The following is a 19764-nucleotide window of genomic DNA, read 5'->3' as shown; positions in this document are numbered from 1 at the left end:
AAAATCAAGAGTTAGATATTCAACCAACTGAACCACCCAGACGCCCCAATACACTGTTTTTAAACGCAACATGGAGGAAAAAAACTGATCCAAAGAGCCACATGATTTCCTACTCTTAGTGGCACAGCACTTGAAATGTTTTGAAGTTCTACAATCAACCGACCTTTCCATTAAGGGGCACTTCTTTTTATTTATTTTTTCTTTTAATTTTTTTAAATGTTTATTTTTGAGAGAAAAAGAGACAGAGCATGAGCAGGGCAGAGGCAGAGGCAGAGAGGGAGGGAGACACAGAATCGGAAGCAGGCTCCAGGCTCTGAGCCGTCAGCACAGAGCCCGACGCGGGGCTCAAACCCACGAACCGTGAGATCATGAGCTGAGCCGAAGTCGGACGCTTCACCGACTGAGCCACCCAGGTGCCCCAAGGTGCACATGTTCATTCTCATTCTGCACAGGAGAGATCCATGCAGCCTGAGCAGGTTGGAGGTTTGCCCCAGGTCATGCCTCCGTGAGGATGGGGTGGAACCAGAATGCCAAGTCCCCAGCCTCAGCTCAGAGTTCTTTCCAGGGTATCCTGCTGGCTCACAACATCCTTCTTATTCAGTTCTTACTATTTGCACCCGACTCCTTTCCTGCGCTCTACTTCCTGTTTCCTGCCCAACTGAGTAAACACACAAGGCCAAGCACCTCACGGGAGTAACCAGGCTCACTCTTCAGGCCACACCCCATCCCTTCCCCCCCCCCCCCCCCCCCCCCCCCGCTCCCCACTCCTCTCCTTCCGCTCCTATCTGACCTCCAGTTTTCCACGGGCACTCCTGGGGCCTCCAAGGCACCCCAAGGGCAGACCCAGGATGAGCCTAGACGGAAGTGAAAAGTCCACTGGCCCTGGTCTTGAGCTATTAAACACTGGCAAAGAACTTGTGTAGCCCATGACCAGATAGGCTTGCTCGCTTTCTCTTATTAAACCTGCTCACTTTCTCCAAATGCATTGTACTTATGTCTCTAGAGGATGACAAATGAGGTCTAGCGTCCTAGATGATTCCAGGAGCACAACGCATGCCATTATCTGAGCCCAAGGCATGGGGCCATAGCCCTGGTCATGCACCCAGACAGCTTCCCTGCTGCTCACCTGCGGTCACGGTCTTCCAGAAGAGGATGGGGTTGGCCCCCAGGACGAGCAGCAGCGGCAAGTATGTGGTGACATAGTGCGGGATGGCGAGCTCCGGATCCCGTTCACACCTGAGGGAGGAGGACCAAGCCATTCTTGAACACAAGGCTTTGCCTAAAATATACACACTTACCTGGAAGGTGAGATCAGAGGGTGAGAGAGAAAAGGCAAATGCGTAAATCCACTTCTGACTCTGCCAGAAGGAAATGTGACTCACACCTTATGTCTGCAAAGGAGCAATCAATCAATCACTGAAGAACAGGAGAGACCAATCATGTTTCTCTTTGTCCTGTAAATGTGAGGCCCTCTAGGGCATTCCACGGGGGAGAGATTTTAAAGGTCACTGCTAACAAAAGGAAAGATAGGAAAGGACACTCGAAAAGGGGAGTCCCCCCACTGGGTCTCTTCAAGGAGAAAAAGACACAAATGGGAATGCAAACTGGTGCAGCCACTGTGGAAAACACTGTGGAGGTTCCTCAGAAAATTAAAAACCGAGCTACCCTACGACCCAGAAATTGCACTACTAGGAATTTATCCAAAGGATACATAAGTGCTGATTCGAAGGGGCACGTGCACCCCCATGTTTATAGGGCTGCTATCCACAATACCCGAATTATGTAAAGAGCCCAAACGTCCATCAACTGTCGAATGGGTAAAGAAGATGTGATATACATACAATGGAATACTACTCGGCAATGAAAAAGAATGAAATCTCGCCATTTGCAACAAAGTGAGTGGAACTAGAGTGTATTATGCGAAGCAAAATAAGTCAGAAAAAGATATCACATGTTTTCACTCATATGTGGAATCTGAGAAACTCAACAGACGAACATAGAGAACGGAAGGAAAAATAACATAACAGAGAGGGAGGCAAACCATAAGAGACTCTTAAATACAGAGAACAAACGGAGGGTTGATGGGGGTGGGGAAAATGGGTGATGGGCATTAAGGAGGGCACTTGTTGAGATGAGCACTGGGTGTGATATGTAAATGATAAGTCAATAAAAAAAAAGGCCAGTCCTGTGAATAAGATCCAGTCTGTCTCCTTTAGCGCCTCCAAATTCCCAGCCCTCATATTCCAAGGCAAATGTGTTGCCATGCTTGTGCAGAACCATCACAGCAGAGGTGCTTTTCAGGGGAAGGACCAGAACTTCTACTGAAGGATCACGGGAATCGTCAGTCAGCAGGTGGGGTAGGAGAGTGCCACACAGGCACGGCTTACCCACGTGGGAGCTAGGAGCGAAGACACGCATAACGTCAGAGAGCAACGAGGAAGAGAGAATCAAAGGCAAAGGGGAGAGAGGACTGCTCAGGCCCAACCCAGGTAGGAGGTGCAAAAGCAGATGAGGGAACAGCCTCTGTGGCCACAGAAGGCAGAACGATAAAAATGCACACACGCACTCTTGTTCTAACATGCCTGGAGTGGTCCAGCCCAGAAGGGGAAAATGACCGAATGCAAAACAACTTGGGTGGGAAAAACGCGAGGCCACCTTTTCTCGCCATGAGAAGGAACAGAACACCATCTCACAAGGCTACCTTCCTTTTAATGGAAGTTTTCATTTTCAGCTGTGCAGGTTCAAATGTGGTCTGGAAAGGCTTGAGGGGACAAAGAGAATCAAGCAGCAGAAAAGCCATGATTTGGGGCGCCTGGGTGGCTCACTCGGTTGAGCATCTGACTTCAGCTCAGGTTATGATCTCACTGTTGTGGGTTCCAGTCCCGTATCAGGCTCTGTGCTGGCAGCTCGGAGCCTGGAGCCTGGAGCCTGCTTTGGATTCTGTGTCTCCCTCTCTCTGCCCTGGTCATGCTCTGTCTCTCAAAAAATAAAATAAGGTGCTAAAGAAAAAAAAAAAAAAGAAAAAAAGAAAAGCCATGACTCTGACCAAAAGACAAAAGTAAGCGATGATTGAGTGAGTGGGGATAGCAGTTTGCACAGGCCCGGGAGCAGCCTCCTAAGGACCAAGGGGGCACCTGGGAGTGAGCCCCGCAGCGATGGCTCCCTCATGCTCAGATGCAACCTTCCCAGGAGGCTCCAGGAGCCCACGGATGAAGCTCGTGGGAGTGATGAAAGCTCCCTTTCCACTATTAACCATTAAGCGCACCCCACTATAACAGCCACGGACACCGTACTTGTCCTCGTAAAGTTCCTCAGAGCAGCTGTATGGATGCATCTACACAGACTTTGGGAGTATCCGCCATCGAGAAGGCAACACCAATTTGGAGACATCCGAGTAGCTACAAGCAGTCAAAAAAGGGGGAGAAATTGTCCAACCACGAGTCAGCAAACGTTTTCTGTAAGGGAACTTTTACCGTAAGTATTTCATGCTCCATGGGCCACCCATTCTCTGTCAAAACTACTCTGACCCTGCAGTGTGAAAGCAGCCATAAACCATGCATAAACAAAGGGCATGACTGTGTTCCAATAAAACTTTATTTATAAAAACAAGCAGAGGACCAGATTTGTCCTCAGGCTGGGCTGCGATCCTTGTCTACACTGCCCTAAGATCCCAGACAGAGACCATGTCCCCACCTGTTGCAGTTTTCCATTGGAAGCTAGAGCACACATCCTTGGAGGGACCGTGAGCCCTTACAGAAGACTGACTGCACTGAGGAGATTTTTGAGGACGTTGAAGAAATACCTAAGACAATGTCAGATTATCTGTTTCCCTGGATCTGTGTTCAGGATAGCGGGAATACAGCTGGAAGAGAAGTGGCAAAGTGAAGCAAGCTGACGCTTAGATCCAGCTCTTCTAAGAGCAATCTTTGGGTTTCTCCAAGCCATTTCAAATTCATCCTTAGGATGTTAAACTCCCCTGCTCATCCAGATGAAGCTGGCCTGAAGCATAACAACTAAAGGGTGTGCATGAGGAAGCCCCATCGATGTGGAGAGGAACACACCTAACGCTGGGTGCACACCCTGACGTGAGGACGCACCTCAAGCTGGGTGCACATACTTGCACCCACGGGCACCTACACAAATGTGAGAGGCTGAGGCGGGGAAACAAACTCCAGGGAACAAGTACTGTAGCGAGCGCCCCAGGGCGGGTCTGGGCAGGTCTGTGAACAATGGCCTGACCTGCAAGGTGCCCACTCTGCGTCAGGGCCTGTGTATTTGTCGCCAGAGAACGATGAGTCAGGGAGCAGGGAGTCCCCGCTTACCTGGACACAGACGGGTAGTAGAGCATGACCACTCCCTCCACGCACAGCAGGACGGCCAGGCCCCAGGCCATGATGTGGTAAAGCAGGATGGTGCTAGGAGAGAAGCAGAATCAGGGGGGCGGGGCCTGGCCTGAGACGAGCTACGAGATGCCCAGCCACACAAAGTACCAGACCAACTCCTGGGGCCCCCCAACCATCAGGAAAACTTACACTGAGCAAACCCTTGGTAAAGACCCGCCCCATTCTACCTCTGAGTTTTCCTTTTGTAATTGAGATGAAATTCACAGAACATAAAAGTAACCAGGTTCAAGCAGAGCCGCTCTGTTGCCTTGGGCAACTTCACATTATGCAACGGCCTCCTCTCCCCAGTTCTGAAACAGCTACGGCCCCAGGAGGACGTGCCCGCAGGCAGTCCCAGTTCCTCCCGCCCCCAGTCCCAGCAACCACCCACCTCCTGTGTCTCTCTTTGGCTTCTCCCACTGTGCACAATCCGTGTAAATGGTGGCACACAATACATGGCCCTCTGTGTCTGGCTTCTTTCACTTAACAGGAGTCTTTCAAGCTTGACAAGAACAAGGCACTGGAACCTCATCAGTCCTCCTAAGTACCCAGCTCACCCAATAAGCAAGGAGTTCCTATCCCCACACATTCCCAAAGGTGCATCTGTACCTAGAACTCACGGGTCTTAGTGCTAAGTGCAAACCAAGGTCTCTGAAGAAATGTGGGTTCGTTCCATGTTCCGGGAGAGCGGGGAGCTCTCCTTTCTCGCCTCCCACCCCCACACCCCACCATTCCCTGCATGCTTAACATTCCTGGACCATCTCTACCCTCTGTCTTTGTCCTCCCACATGCCCCTCCCTTTCCCCCAGGGACTCAGTCAGCCCTGCAGATGGGGTCTGGGAGATGGGGTCTGGGAGAGGGCTGTGCAGATGCATAGCCATCTGTTAAAGAGCATTTAACCGGCCTCTTCTGTGCCACGGGACGGGGGCCCACGGCTCCGTCGAATGCGGTCACCGTCACCCGTGACTGTACCAGGCTCCCGGCAAATAGTGCCACCCCCAACCCACTGGGATTTTAACTCTGAAAACCAGCTGTGTAGGCAAGGGAACGGTCAGGGATCCGAGTGCAAGGGGGCCCTTCCACAAGCAGACAAGGGACGGCACACGGCAACGAGCTGCAGGAAGAAGCAACTTTTCGCAGCCAGTTCTCCGGAAGGCCACAAGGAAAGGACCCCAGCATGCTGTGCCTCTCACGTTAGAACCGGTTCTGGAGCAGCCCTGCCCCTACCTCTCTGGGTTTGGGAGCTGATGGGGTGTGTCCCGTCCAGAAGTCAGAGGCTCTGCATCAAAGAAAGAAATGAAAGGAGCAGCTTTCTGCAAAGGCCTGGGTTGTTGAATAGAGCAGGAGCTCCGCATTCCAGAACCTGACCTTGGGCCGAGGGAGCCAGGGGTGTTGTCCAGGGGTGTTGTCCGCAGAGGTGGGAGGGAGCGGGCCAGGCGAGTGCAGGCCTGGGGGTGGCCACAGACTACTCAGCGGTGCTCTGGCCCCAGATGGCCAAGCAGGGAGGGAGTCAGACTGGGCCCGGCTGCTCAGGCAGCCGCCACTTTAATAACGGATGTGACCCCGAACCCACACCAGGTCATGAGTCTCAAGTCCAATGCATCCACAATCAAGAGCAGCCGGTGGCTGAACATGCTCATCTCTTTATGTGACCACTAGACCGTTTTTATGTCCAGGCACGCGAGGGCCCTCCCCGGACCCCCTTTCCCCCACACTTCTATTCACAGAGCAAGTCGGTACTTCGATTTAGGGCTTTTCCCACAATCTCAAGCAACTTCTGCTGTTGTTTAAAACCTGTACATCCCACACCTGGAGCCGCAGGAGTTGACATTTTAACTCTAAATCTGTCTTCATGACATTTCTTAGGATTAGGATTAAAAAAAAAAAAAAAAAAAAGATTCTCCTGTGCCAAAGAAAATAGCTAAGGACTGGAAGGATCTAGAAGGGAATACAGACTTTAATCCAGCCATACCTGCAAAGCCTGGCCCCCTGCCCTGGAATTCCTCGGGACCCTCCTGGGAGGCTTCAGTGTCTTAACCGAGGTATCGACCGCACCCTGGGCTCTGGAAGCAAGCTGGCTCTTAACAGAGGAGCCACACCCACAGCTCTGGCCCCTTGGAGCCCTCACACCAGGAAGCAGGGCTTCTGCCATGACGAGGCAGGGGCTGGGTCTCTGTGGCTACAGAGCGCCTGTCTTACTGCTCTGCTGTGATCCCTGCTCCTCTTTGATGGCAGAGCCGCTTCACTCTCAACAGTCTTCCTAGTCCTGGACCCCTGCGCTTGCTCCTGTCCTTGCATCCGAATGTTTCACATCTTTAGCTGTTTGCCTCCCGCACAATCGGCCGGTCCTCGGATGCTAGGCCCTGCCAGCATCCTCAGAAGTGTGAACCACCCCCCCCCCCCCTGCATCCTGCCTGTTCTCACGCTGTGCTCCAAAATGAGTTGCAAACACTCTGCTGGCTATGAGGAGGGCTTCCTGACGGCCTGTCCTGGTTTCTCAGGGCTCTGCCTGTCTTCTCGCTCCAGAGAGCTCTCGGGCTGCCCTGTCGGACCACAGTCATCCGTGGGTGGGGGTGGGGGTGAAGCAATGCCTCCTCCTGCAACAGAACCAGCTTCCTGGAGGTGCTCCAAGGCTCCTCTTATCTCCACAGCTGGCTGGCTGTGACACCTCTTGTTGTGCCCTAACTCCAATCCTTCCAAAACTGAGTGAGAAAGGTGTCACACTTATTTGCACTGGCCTCCGGGTCAAACACTTCTCATTGCTGCTAGTTGCCTACCCAAAGCCATTTCCCCTTTTTCCTTGGTAAAATAACCTTGATGGCATGCCAAATAGCAGCATGCTTGCCTAACAGACTATGTTTCCAATCCAACCTCATCTTGCAGCTGTGACCATGAAACTAAATTCTGTCCATTCCAAAAAAGGAATAGTTGTGTAAAATCCCCAGGGAGGCTGCTTAAAGGGAAATGGCTCAGGAGAAAACAGGCCCCTTATGCATTGCCCCTTCCTCTTTCCTGTGGCCTGGAATGCAGATGTGATGGCTGGAGCTCCAGGAGCTATTTTGGGCCATGACGGCTTGAAGATGAAAGTCACACAATAGGATGACGCAGCAAGAGACAGAAGAAGCATGGGTCCCTGATGTCCATTATAAGGGCCTGGGATTGCCTACCTCTGGCCTCCTTTGGCATGAAAGAAAACTTAAAGTTATTTTATGTATTCTATGTAGCCAAAACTAATCCTCATTGATATACCTGGTTGGCTGCCCTTGACCTTAACTCTCTTCCCTAGAGAATTTTCAAAACCAAGAATATCTAGGTTCTGTACACATGTATAAAAGCCTAGGACTGAAAGTAAAAAGGTAGAAGGAACAAGCACACAAATAAACACTAAACTTCAGGCCAGAGACACCAAAGTTACTGATGATGATACATAAGGAATATCAACAATTTTAGAGCAAGAATCTACTTAAGTTTCCCAGTGTGTTCTACAGCCTGACTGTGATTTCTGTTTACTAATTTTGGCTTCTAAAGTGAATTTATTCAGGGGCCCCTGGCTGGCTCAGTCAGTGCAGCAAGCAACTGTTGACCTTGGGGTTGTGAGTTTAAGCCCCATGTTGGGTGTAGAGATTAAATCTCGAATCTTGAAAATGGATCAGAGACCTGGGCACCTGGGCGGCTCAGTCAGGTGTCTCTTGATTTCAGCTCAGGTCATGATCGCACAGTTTGACAGTCGGAGCCCCATGCTGGGCTCCCGTGCTGACAGCATGGAGCCTGCTTTGCATTCTCTGCCCCGCCCCCCTCTCAAAATAAATAAACCTTAAAAACATAAAATAAAATGGATGAGACCTAAATTGAAGTGTTCAAACCATAAAACTCTTTTTTGGTTCCCAAGTTTGATGCAAGAACTCATACAAAATATTCCAGATAAAGGATCCTCCTCCTTCTGGTTAACCTAGAAGTAACGCAATTCGTAACTCTCTTTGCGGTTAACAACTGTGTGCAACCAACCACAGAGATCACTCTTCAGATATTTTGGGGGGACAGGTTTCAAATACCTTTGGGAAAAGGGCACCTCAGAAATTACAGTAATCTTGGGACGCCTGGGTGGCTCGGTCGGCTGAGCACCCAACTTCGGCTCAGGTCATGATCTCACGGTTCGTGGGTTCGAGCCCCGCATGGGGCTCTGTGCTGACAGCTCAGAGACCGCAGCCTGTTTTGGATTCTGTGTCTCCCTCTTTCTCTGCCTCTCCCCTGCTCACACTGTCTCTCTCACACTCTCTCAAAAATAAACAAACATTTTTTAAAAATTTAAAAAAATGCCATCAAGTAAAAGACAACCCAATGAACAGAAGATATTTGTAAATCCTGTGTCTAATAAGGTACTTGTATCTAGAATCTATATGAAGAACTCTTACAACTCAATAACAAAGACCAATTAAATGGGTGAAGGAACTGAACAGATATTTCTCCAAAAAAAGCATACAAATGGCAACTAAACATGTGACAAGATGCTCAACATCACCAGCCACCAGGGAAGATACCATTCACACACACACACACTAACATGGCTAAATTTTAAAGCCAAAGTAATACATGGAAAAGAACAAGTATTAGCAAGGATGTGAGAAACTGGAACCATTATACGTTGCTGCCGACAATATAAAATGGTGCAACCAGCCAGGTTGGAAAGCATTTTAGCAGTTTCTTAGCAAGGTTAGAGAATTACGATGTGACCCAGGGTACAAAGCCCCTGAGTACATGATGAACTAGCACGTCCACACAAACATCTGCATACCAGCGGTCGCTGGAGTATTCCTTACAGCCAAAATGATGCAAACAACCCACACGTCCATCAACCGATAAATGGATAAAATGTAGCACATCCACTAAGCCGAATACTATTCAGCAAGGAACAGGAATAAAATGCTAACACCACTGCGACACGGGTAAAGCTTGAAAACGTCTTGCTAAGTTTAAGAAGCCAGACACAAGGGGCACCCTGGGTGGCTCAGTCGGTTGAGCTTCCGACTTCGGCTCACATCATGATCTCACGGGTCGTGGGTTCAAGTCCCATGTCAGGCTTTGCAGTGATAACATGGAGTCTGCTTCAGATTCTCTGTCTCCCTCTCAAAAATAAACATATATTAAAAAACACGAAGAAACCAGACACAAAATGTCACATATGGAATGAATGTGCTTACAAGCAATACCCAGAACAGGCAAACCTAGAGACAGGGGCCTGGTGGGGGCAGGAAGGGGGTTTGGGATTAATCACTGGTAAAGAGATTGGGGGGAGGTGAGGATTAAAATGTCCTAAAACTAGTTGGTGCGATGGTTGCATGATTCTGTGAATATACTAAAAAAAACAATGGATTTTGGATTTTATACACTTAAATGGGTGAACTTTATAAAACTGTTTAAAACAAAACAAAACAAAACAAGAGCATGGGGCACCTGGCTGGCTCAGTCAGAAGAGCATGTGGCTCTTGATCTCAGGGTTGTGAGTTCAAGCCTCACCTTAGGTGCAGAGATTACTTCAATAAAGTTCAAAAAAAAACCAAGCAAAAGTAGGGGGGCACATGCTTCCTGGATGAAGCGTCAGAAGACCCGAGCACTCGTCCCATGCTGCCATCCAGCTTCCCCTTGTCACGCAGGTGCTCTGTTCCCCCAACACACATGCTCACCCCAGCTGCCGTCACAGGGCACAGCGCCCGACAGCCTACTATGTGCCAGGCACTTTCCTCAACCATTCACAGAGCACCGCATGGACTCTCCTGTGACCTGATGTGGTTGCTACTATCCTACACGTGGGAAAACAGAAGTCAGACACGTTAAGAAACTTGCCAACGGTGCCACGGTGAGTGACCCCTATACAGATGGGACCCACCGTGGACTCTCACCAGGTAGCCACCGGGAGCTCCAATGTTCGGCTTCCGTATTTGGCCTAAAGTGTGAACACACACTTCAAAGAATCTTCTCCAATCTCTAGATACAGTCAAAATCTGTTTATATTCATGCCAATTCTGTTAGTATGTGTCCAGTTGCAAATATTTAATTTATAGATTACCTGCTGTCATGGTTTAAAATCCTCATTTTGAATCTGCCTTCAGCTTTTTATAAAAACAGCTGCCGGAGTGGCGCCTGGGGGGCTCAGTTGGTTAAGCGTCTGACTCTTGATTTCGGCTCCGATCGTGATCTCACGGCTCAGGAGGTCAAGCCCTGTGTGGGGCTCTGCACCGACAGCACACGGCCTGCTGGGGATGTTCTCTCCCCCTCTCTCTGTGCCCCTCCCCTGCTCGCTCTTGTGCTCTCTAAATAAACTTAAGAAATAGCTGCCAGACACAATCCTCAAGGGGCCGGCTGACATTCTGGCTGGGTCCGCCATACTGAAAACTACTTTGCAGCCCTCAATGGTACCCCCGACCCCTCTTCGTACAACAGAAATCGGGCAGAAAGCTCTCGTTTCTTGTACATACCTCTGTCCTGCCGATCTCCGGATCACCAGATAGGCGTCGACCGCGTAGCAAAACAGCCACCAGAAGCAGGCACCGTACAACAGCTGGATCCATATCTGTAATCAGGAAGAGCCTGGCATCAAAGCTCCTGGAAACAGGCCCCGGATTGTCCCCATCCATGAAAGGAGAGGGCAGATGCCGGTTTCCTCTGACGTCAGGAAGCAGCACATGAAAGCCCTCCGGAGACACGTGGACGGTCTGGGAAACCAAGGCTGGGGCGTGGCCCAGGGCGGCGTGTGCCTCCGTGCTCTGTCCGCCCAGCGGCGCCAGACTAGCAAGCCCGCTGGCCGGGTACACTTGTCGGCACGGGACGTAAAGGCCTCAGATGCGCAGCCTTCCCCGGCGTGAGGGCTGACAGTGCCTCTGAACGAGAACGAAGGAGTGTGGGCAGGAAAGGTCTTCTGAGCAGAGGGGAAGGAAGGGGCCGGTCTGCTAGAGGCAGCGGGACATTGACCAGCCTCTGGTGCGGGCGGAGACCGCGCTCCCCTCTGCAGCCGGGAAGCAGCGACGGTCACAAGGAGAGAGGCTGACGATTCTGCTACAGCTCGGTGCACAGAGCAACAGAGATACACAGATGGAAATAATATATTCCGGGGCGCCTGGTGGCTCGGTGGGTTAAGCGGCCGACTCTTGATTCCTCACGGTTCCGGAGTTCAAGTCCCGCGTCGGGCTCTGCGCTGACAGTGCGGAGCCTGCTTGGGTTCTCTGTCTCCCTCTCTCTCTGCTCCTCCCCCGCTCTCTCAATAAATAAACTTAAAAAGTGAATGCACAAATATGTATTTCATTAAGCACAATATATATCCCATAAATCAACAACTTTCATTGTCCTTTCTTTTCCCTTTTTGGCCAGCTGGTTTTCACTGCAGCTCCACCTTAGGTAAGGACTGTATATGTGGGCTCACATACGGTGGGGGGCAGGGGGGGAACCATACTAGCGCAGTGGTCCTCAAATTTAAGTGTCAGTCAGAAGTCCCTGCAGGGGGTGTAACATCACAACAGACCCCACACCAAGGTTCTGAGAATTTGCATTTCTTTTTTTTTTTTTTAATGTTTATTTATTTGAGAGAGAGACAAAGCATGAGCAGGAGAGGGGCAGAGAGAGGAAGACATAATCCAAAGCAGGCTCCAGGCTCCGAGCTGTCAGCACAGAGCCCGATGCAGGGCTCGAACCCACGAACCGCGAGATCATGACCTGAGCCCAAGCTGGATGCTTAAATGACCCAGGCGCCCTTGAGAACTTGCATTTCGAACAAACTCCAGTGGGCTGAGACCACACTTGGAGGAACAGAGTGTCACAGGACCACAGTGGGAAGAAAGGGTTACCAACACAAGCGGGTGGACTTACTGCGGTCCCCACGCAGTACGCAGCAGGCCAAAGGTCCGTCCCATTCACGTCTGAGATGTCCTTGACGAAATCGGGGAATCCCAACCACACCGCAGACCGGAAGACGATCCCTAAAACCGAGTAAGAGGACACAGTCATCCCGCGGGAGATGCATTCCAGGCCCCGCATTTGATGCCGAAACTGCACATTGTACCGAATCCTAGATGGACCACGTTTTGTCCTTTACGTACATGCCAACGATACGGCCTGCTTTATAAATTAGGCACAGTAAGAGACTAACGACTAGTAAACAACGCTAATACGCTGTAATGGAAGTCATGTGAACGTGGTCTCTAAACACCTTACTGTACTCACTCTTCTTCTCGTGAGGACGTGAGATGTAGCGAGGTGAACCATGCAGGCACCGTGATGTGGTGTTGGGCTATACTGACCTTCTGACAGGGCAGAAGACCAACCGCTTCCGGACCAGAACGGACCGCGGGGAACCAGAACCGCGGAAAGCAAAACTGTGGCTAAGGGTGAGCTACTGTCCTTTGTAATGGTCCTAATTCGGATCTAAAGCCAACTTGCTGCTCTGTTAAGAGTAAGTAGATGGTGGATGGAAAGAGAGAGAGAGAGAGAGAGAGAGAGAGAGAGAGAGAGAGAGAAACGAGGGAGGAAAGAAACACACACATCGGTGTGTGTACAGAGACAGAGAATAAGATCTAGGAATAATTATTTCGGTCACAAAGCAATCCCAGGAATTTTGATTTCAACTTGAACCACCATTAGCCACAATCATATGCCTAATGTAGTTGTTTGCTTACTTGGTATGAAGAAGCAATTATGTGAACAATCGGTATTTCTTGGCTATATTTTTAATACCCACATATTAACCATTCCTGACATTTAAAGAAATGACCGAAACAGCACGATTCTGAAATGTAAAAAGATAATTCTTTCATTCTTTAAAAAATGTATTTAGGGCGTGGGTGGCTCAGTCAGTCAAGCCTCTGACTTCAGCTCAGGTCATGATCTTGAGGTTTGAGTTTGAGCCCCGCATCGGGCTCTCTGCTGTCAGTGCCCAGCCTGCTTCAGACCCTCTGTCCCCCTCTCTCTCCCTGCTCCTCCTCCATGAGCACTTCTCTCAAAAATAAACATTTAAAAAATAAAAATAAAAAACAGGGGCGCCTGGGTGACGCAGCTGGTTGAGCATCTGACTCTTGGTATTGGCCCGGGTCGTGATCTCATGGTTTGGGGGTTGGAGCCCTGCATCGGGCTCTGTGCTGATGGCATGGAGCCCGCTTGGGATTCTGTCTCTCCATCAAAAGAAATAAACATTTAAAAAATTATATAAGTAAATAATGCGATTAAGATTCTCACAAATTAGCTCTCCTCAATAATTTGCTCTTGACGTTTATGATTTGTAAGTTTTCCTTGCTATTAAACCCAAATATACCTAATTCTCCTCAAAATAGTATACACGCTTTAAGGTATATATTAAGGTTTTTTGTTAAGAAACGTGATATGCTCTAATAACATACTCCGTAGGGGTGCCTGGGTGGCTTAGTTGGTTAAGGGTCTGACTCTTGACTTTGGCTCAGGTCATGATCTCACAGGTCATGGGTTTGATCCCTGCGTCAGGCTCTGCACTCCCAGTGCAGACCCTGTTTGGGATTCTTTCCCTCTCCCTCTCTCTCTCTCTGCCCTCCCCTGCTCCGTCTCTCTCTCAAAATAAACAAACTTAAAAAATAATAATATACTATGGAATACAATGCTAAAAAGTAATTGTAAACAGTACGAAGTTTTGTGCTATGTGCTCATGTACACTAATATACTATGTAATAGATGACTAAGTATACAATACATAACATACTAAATCTATTCTACGTAATACACTGCCAAACTTACGTTGCATACTATACTACCAACTATATGCTGCATAATACGTCACCAAATACAATCTGTGTATTTAAATTGTATACAATCTAAATATAGTGTGATACACTACCAAACGTACATTATATACAATATGAAATTTGTATTACATAACACACTACTATACGAACACCATGTAATACATCACTAAAGAGGAACTATGCACACTGAGACGTTTAAGATACACCTTCTCGTTATCAAGCACTGCTCACAAAAATAATGCTTTTCTTCCATAGAATGCTTACCATTTACGGCACATAGCATTCCTCTGAGCTCAATAAATGCCCAATGTATTTTTGTAGCGATATGAGCTGATGAATGTCAACTTATTGTGATAAACATTTCACAATATGAGTATGTCAAGTCATTCTGCTATCTTAAACTCTTACGGTGCTCTATGTCAACTGTATCTCAATAAAACCGGGAAAAAAAAAAAAAAACCTCTGCCCTATGAGGTAGGCATCATAAGTATTTTTCAGTGATGTGTCCGTCACCAAGCCTTGCCCCGAATTCTGCTTCTGCTCATTTGTCAATATCACACAACTCCCTTCCAAAAACAAGCATATATGCAAATATTATTTCACTGATCCTCAAAAGATATCTGCGTGCATCTTTATTTCTAGATATCCAAGTTATAGAAACTAAATTGCTGTTAAGATGCTTTTCCAGAGGCATCAGGCTGGCTCAGTCAGAAGAGTGTGCGACTCTATCTCAGGGTCATGGGTACAAGTCCATATGGGGTATAGAAATTACTTAATTTTTTTAGTATTTATTTATTGAGAGAGAGAGAGAGAGAGAGAGAGAGAGAGAGGGAGAATATGCAAGTGTGCACTCATGCGTGGTTTTGAGGCGCAGAGGGAAGAAGGGAGAGAATCCCAAGCAGGATCCACATTGTCAGTGCAGACCCCAATGAGGGGCTCGGCTCGAATTCACAAACTGTGAGATCATAACCTGAGCTGAAATCAAGAGTCAGGCATTTAATCGACTGAGCCATGCAGGTGCCCCAGTAAATAAACTTAAAAAAAAAAAAAAGATGCTTTTCCAAAATGTTTCAGCAGAATCAGGAAAAAAACCAATGTCTGATTTATTTAGCCTGCACCAAGATAGGTTTATTCCCTAAGAGAAAGGAAGTACTGCTTCCTGTCTGACTCCTGGAGTCTGAGAAAGTGACTAGAGGTTATACAGCATGTACTGGAAGTCAAGGTCCTTGAGGGTCTGTGACCACAAGGGCACAGAACTGGAGAACAGCACGCTGAGACAGCCACCTGCGTTGATGTCAGCTCAAGGCAGGGTGAAAGCTGCTGCCACCCCCTCAGGGATGTTTCAATACCATCGACAGCCTTCAGGTTCACGAGTAAAATTAAGCAAAAGTACATGTCCAAAATGGTCAGCGCCTGTCAGCCAATTGCCAAATGTGGGCAGCATCTGGATCCTGATTCGAACGAACCAACTGTAAAATAGCATTTATGAGACAACTGAACATACACCAGGGACGTTAAAGAATTGACTTTCATCATTATTTTCAGGCGACAATACTAGTGTAATATGTATATTTAATTTTTAATTTACTTACTTAAATTCAAGTTACTTAACACATAGCATAGTATCGGTTTCAGGAGAACCCAGTGATTCACCTCTCACATACGACACCCAGTGCTCATCCCAGCAAGCGCCCTCCTTAATGCCCATCACCCGTCTAGCCCATCCCCCCCCCACCTCCCCTCCAGCAACCCTCGGTTTTCTGTATTTAAGAGTCTCTTATAGTTGGCCTCCATTTTTATTTTTCCTTCCCATCCCCTACGTTCATCTGTTGTGTTTCTTTCATTCCACATGAGTGAGTTCATGTGGTACTTGTCTTTCTCTACCTTAGTTCAATCAGCACAATACACTCTAGTTCCATCCCGCGTCGTTGTGAATTAATCCAGGGGTGGGTGATACCAGGATGGGGTATAGATGAAGTGAGAGCATAGGTCCAAAGGCGGTTCCTTATACAGTCTGTGTGATTTAAGTTAGAAATTTTCCCAAAGTAAAAATGCAAACAAATGGTTTTGGAAAAGAGTTTAGGCTTTTATGGGCCACAATTTCTCTGCCATCATCCACCTCTGTCCTTGCAGGGCAAAGATAGCACTAGACAACGCACAAGGGCAGGGCGCGGCTGTGTTCCCATGAAACCACTGAAGGACACGGACATTCAAATTTCATGGAACATTTATCAGAAACATTTCACGAAGTATTTTTCTTTTGATTGTTAAAAACCTTTCGGGCCACAGAAAAGAGGCAACAGGTGGGATTTAGTGTGGGGTCTGCAGTTTGGCCGCCTGTGGCAGAAAACCCAAACCTGAAAAAAATTATGTACTTATACGTATTAGAGGTAGACACGTCAAGTTTTCTTCCCGATTCTGCCAAACCGTTCGGGAAACGGTTGCGGATGCACAGAACATTGTCAGTCTCTCACTCGCAGAAGTTATTAGGGAACCGTTGTATTTTCTGGGATTTTTGTTTAATGGCAACCGTCTGAGGTTTCCCCCAGTAAGCCTGCAATAACGAACACTGTAGACGGTTTTTTCTCTTTAAACAAGTGTCCCCTGGGCATAATTTTTACTGCCTGTCTTGTTTCGCTGAGTCCCTCGGTCGTCCGGTCCGGTCCCGAGGGAGCCGCCTCTGTGCTCCGAGTACACACCCTGCCCAACCTCGCGGGCCGCGCACGCTCACCCGGGCACCGAGCAGGTCCGGACCCGCGGGCGGCGCACCTTACTGAAGCAGCCGAGAAGGTCCCAGCCCGCGGGCCGCGCGCCTCACCCAGGCACCGAGCAGGCCCCAACCCGCGGGCCGGGCTCCCCCACCCCGGGCGTCGAGCAGGTCCGCGCGCCTTACCCAGGCAGCCGAGCAGGTCGCAGGCGGCGGCGGCGCGCAGGATGCGGACGGAGGCCGGGGCGCGCGCCGAGGCCGGCGGGGACGTGGACGTGGCCCCCGGGCCCGCGGGCCGTCGCCCCGGCAGCAGTTGCAGGAGGCCCAGCGCCAGGCGGCACGCGCCGCCGCCCAGACACAGCGCGTGGAAGGCCCGGGGCTGGAAGCCCAGCACCAGCTGCGTGGCGGCGTCCCGCGTGGGGCAGCAGAAGGTCCCCAGGCGTGGGGAGGCCATGGGCCGTGCTCGGGGACGCGGCTCGGGTGTGCCGGGACCCCGCCGGGCCGCTGGGTCAGGTGCCCGGCCGGCAGCGAGCGGGGGGATCATGTGCCCGGGGCCGCGCCTCCCCCGCCCCGGCGCCCGCGCTGGCGGAGAAGGCGCCGACCGGGGTGGGGGCTGCGCGCCCTCGGCGGACGCCACGAGGTCTCACGAGGGTGAGGCTGGGGCCCGAGCCGGAGGTGGGGGAAGGAGGTGGGGGAAGGAGGCGCGCCCGGGGCCCGGGACGGAGGTCGGCTTTCTTCCCTGCAACCCAGCCTTCCCCCAAGCCGCCACCTCGTCTTAACTGACCTTACCAGACAAACCTGCCTCATTTGCCAGCTCTTTCCTATTTGGGACCTGACGTCCCTAATTTTGATGCGTTACAGGCGCCAGAACATGTTCATCATCAACGGGACTGATGCGATTGGTGTTAACGGACACAATCCCAGCGGCAGGAGTTTCGTTGCAAGTCAAATCTTTTTTTTTTTTTTTTTTTTTTTTTTTAATTTTTCAACGTTTTTTATTTATTTTTGGGACAGAGAGAGACAGAGCATGAACGGGGGAGGGGCAGAGAGAGAGGGAGACACAGAATCAGAAACAGGCTCCAGGCTCCGAGCCATCAGCCCAGAGCCTGACGCGGGGCTCGAACTCACAGACCGCGAGATCGTGACCTGGCTGAAGTCGGACGCTTAACCGACTGCGCCACCCAGGCGCCCCGCAAGTCAAATCTTAAAGACGGAAGCGCTTAGCCTAAAGAGACATGTTTACACACGCGTATTTTGCACCTTACAGTTCAGTGTTCCGTGTTTACTCAGCTTCCATATAGGTTTGGGCATTCTAAATTAGCTTTCAGAAGTAATTGTTTGGTTTTTTTTTTTTTAATTATCCAAGTTCATTCAGATTTCATAACTTTTTTTTCGTTATACATTGAAAATCAAGCTTTATTCTATGTGCTTAAAAGTTCCAAAATTGTGTCAGCACTAATGATAACCATCAACATACTGGGTAAAGTTTAAAAGCAAACTCGAGAAGGCTGACAATAAAAGAGCTCTCCTATAGGTTATGGCTTTTACTAACCAAACCTTTAAAACAAACCAAAAAAACCCTTACCAGATTTACCATCTAATAAATTAATAGGCCCATTGGCAAACCCCAAGCGGCCACCCTTTATCTCTCCCCTCGACAAATGGGCCCCTCTCTAAGGTTTTTTCCCCCGTCACCCGAAGGGAATGCAGCCCATTCGTCCCTCCCCCACTTATTAAACACTTAAATGCAAACACATGCCCTCCCACCCAGCTGCTCATCTACCTTTCCACCAGGAGCTTTGCTATTTTAAAGGCAAAGTTTGGGCTCAGCTCCTAGGCCTTCTTCCCCGAAGGCCCTAGGACTGGCCTTCTCTGTTGGAATCCACAGTAGGCAGACAGGCGGCTGCGTTGCCAGATGGGAAACAGAGCCTTTAACAAAGGGCTGCAAACGCCAGCACTTCAAAAGGATCTGACCTGGCAGTCTATTAGCAGGGGCAGCTGCTTTGATAGAATTCTGGAACCACCAACGCTGTCAAAACCTGCACTGCTCTCGGGTATTGCACACTCGCTTGTAAAAACAGCAGAAAACATCAGAGAAATACTCCCCAAACATCCATTTGTCAGCCCTTTAGAAAGCATGAATCCTGCTCTCTTGGGCCATTGATCTCCTCCTTCGTTTCCTCTTGGAAAGCAGAGGCTGCTTCTGGAGGACAGTGTGCTTTAAAAGATACAAATGACAACAGAGCCTTTGTATGCTTGCCCTGATGCTGAGGGTTTGAGGGTTTGCATGGCCCGTCCATGCAAAAGTACCACTGCATTTCCGTTTTTGCCTTGGGCCGGAACTGCACATACCCCACCTCTCTGCTTCCCACGTGCAAACCTGCAGGCTCTGATGATTCGGGCACCAAGTAGTCACGGGTGAGGCTCCCAGGAGGGTCAGTGGTAAAGTTACCTCGGGGAGAAAATTGTAATAAATGAGGATTCCTAGGCCAGATGGGGGCCTCAGAGCAAACTTGCAGAAGGATGGACTGGAGACTATGTTTTTTTGACGGCCCGAAATAACTTGAAATTAGTATAAGAAATGCAACTGACGTAACAAACTGTGTGCAAGATGTGGGAATGATGGGGCTTTTAGGGGAGATAGTAGGGTTCCTGGGGTCCAGAGCCGACGGCCAGGAAAGAATTCTTGAAAACGTCTTTGGTGCAAAATGGTGATTTTGTTAAAGCACGGGGACAGGACCCGCGGGCAGGAAGAGCTGCCCCGGGGCCTTGAGAGACTAGTTATATACTATGGGGCTGCGGGAGGTAAAGTCCAGGGGAAGTTTCCAGTGAGATTTTTATATGCTAAAGGAGACTCACAGGATTTTGGAGGCCTAGCTTTTGTCAAGCTAGGGTTGTTTTTCCCTCTAGCAAAGCATTA

At 49.4% G+C, this 19764-nt stretch overlaps 2 protein-coding genes across 3 annotated transcripts in view; one reads left to right on the top strand and one right to left on the bottom strand.

Annotated features, from left to right (window-relative positions):
* Positions 1 to 19764, top strand: part of GPR143 (G protein-coupled receptor 143) — an 83359-nt gene that overhangs the window by 16549 nt on the left and 47046 nt on the right. The gene's annotated exons all lie outside the window — the stretch shown is intronic.
* Positions 800 to 17527, bottom strand: LOC109248353 (G-protein coupled receptor 143-like). 2 transcript variants are annotated; one of them, XM_053891898.1, is made up of 5 exons: positions 17031 to 17525; positions 12240 to 12349; positions 10856 to 10950; positions 4323 to 4415; positions 806 to 1236 (listed from the first exon to the last, which is right to left on the bottom strand). In XM_053891898.1, exons 1-5 carry the CDS (start codon positions 17386 to 17388, stop codon positions 1095 to 1097), a joined length of 798 nt encoding a protein of 265 aa, XP_053747873.1. In that variant the 5' UTR covers positions 17389 to 17525; the 3' UTR covers positions 806 to 1094. The 2 variants fall into 2 exon arrangements, with proteins under 2 accessions (XP_053747874.1, XP_053747873.1); XM_053891899.1 differs by lacking the exon at positions 4323 to 4415 and having other exon boundaries at positions 800 to 1236; positions 17031 to 17527.

The sequence above is a fragment of the Panthera pardus genome, unplaced genomic scaffold (genome assembly GCF_024362965.1).
Source record: "Panthera pardus isolate Hobbes unplaced genomic scaffold, ASM2436296v1 HiC_scaffold_27, whole genome shotgun sequence".
Classification (NCBI taxonomy): Eukaryota; Metazoa; Chordata; class Mammalia; order Carnivora; family Felidae; genus Panthera; species Panthera pardus.
The sequence above is the reverse complement of the archived record's forward strand: the minus strand, read 5'-3'. Positions and strand labels throughout refer to the sequence as shown.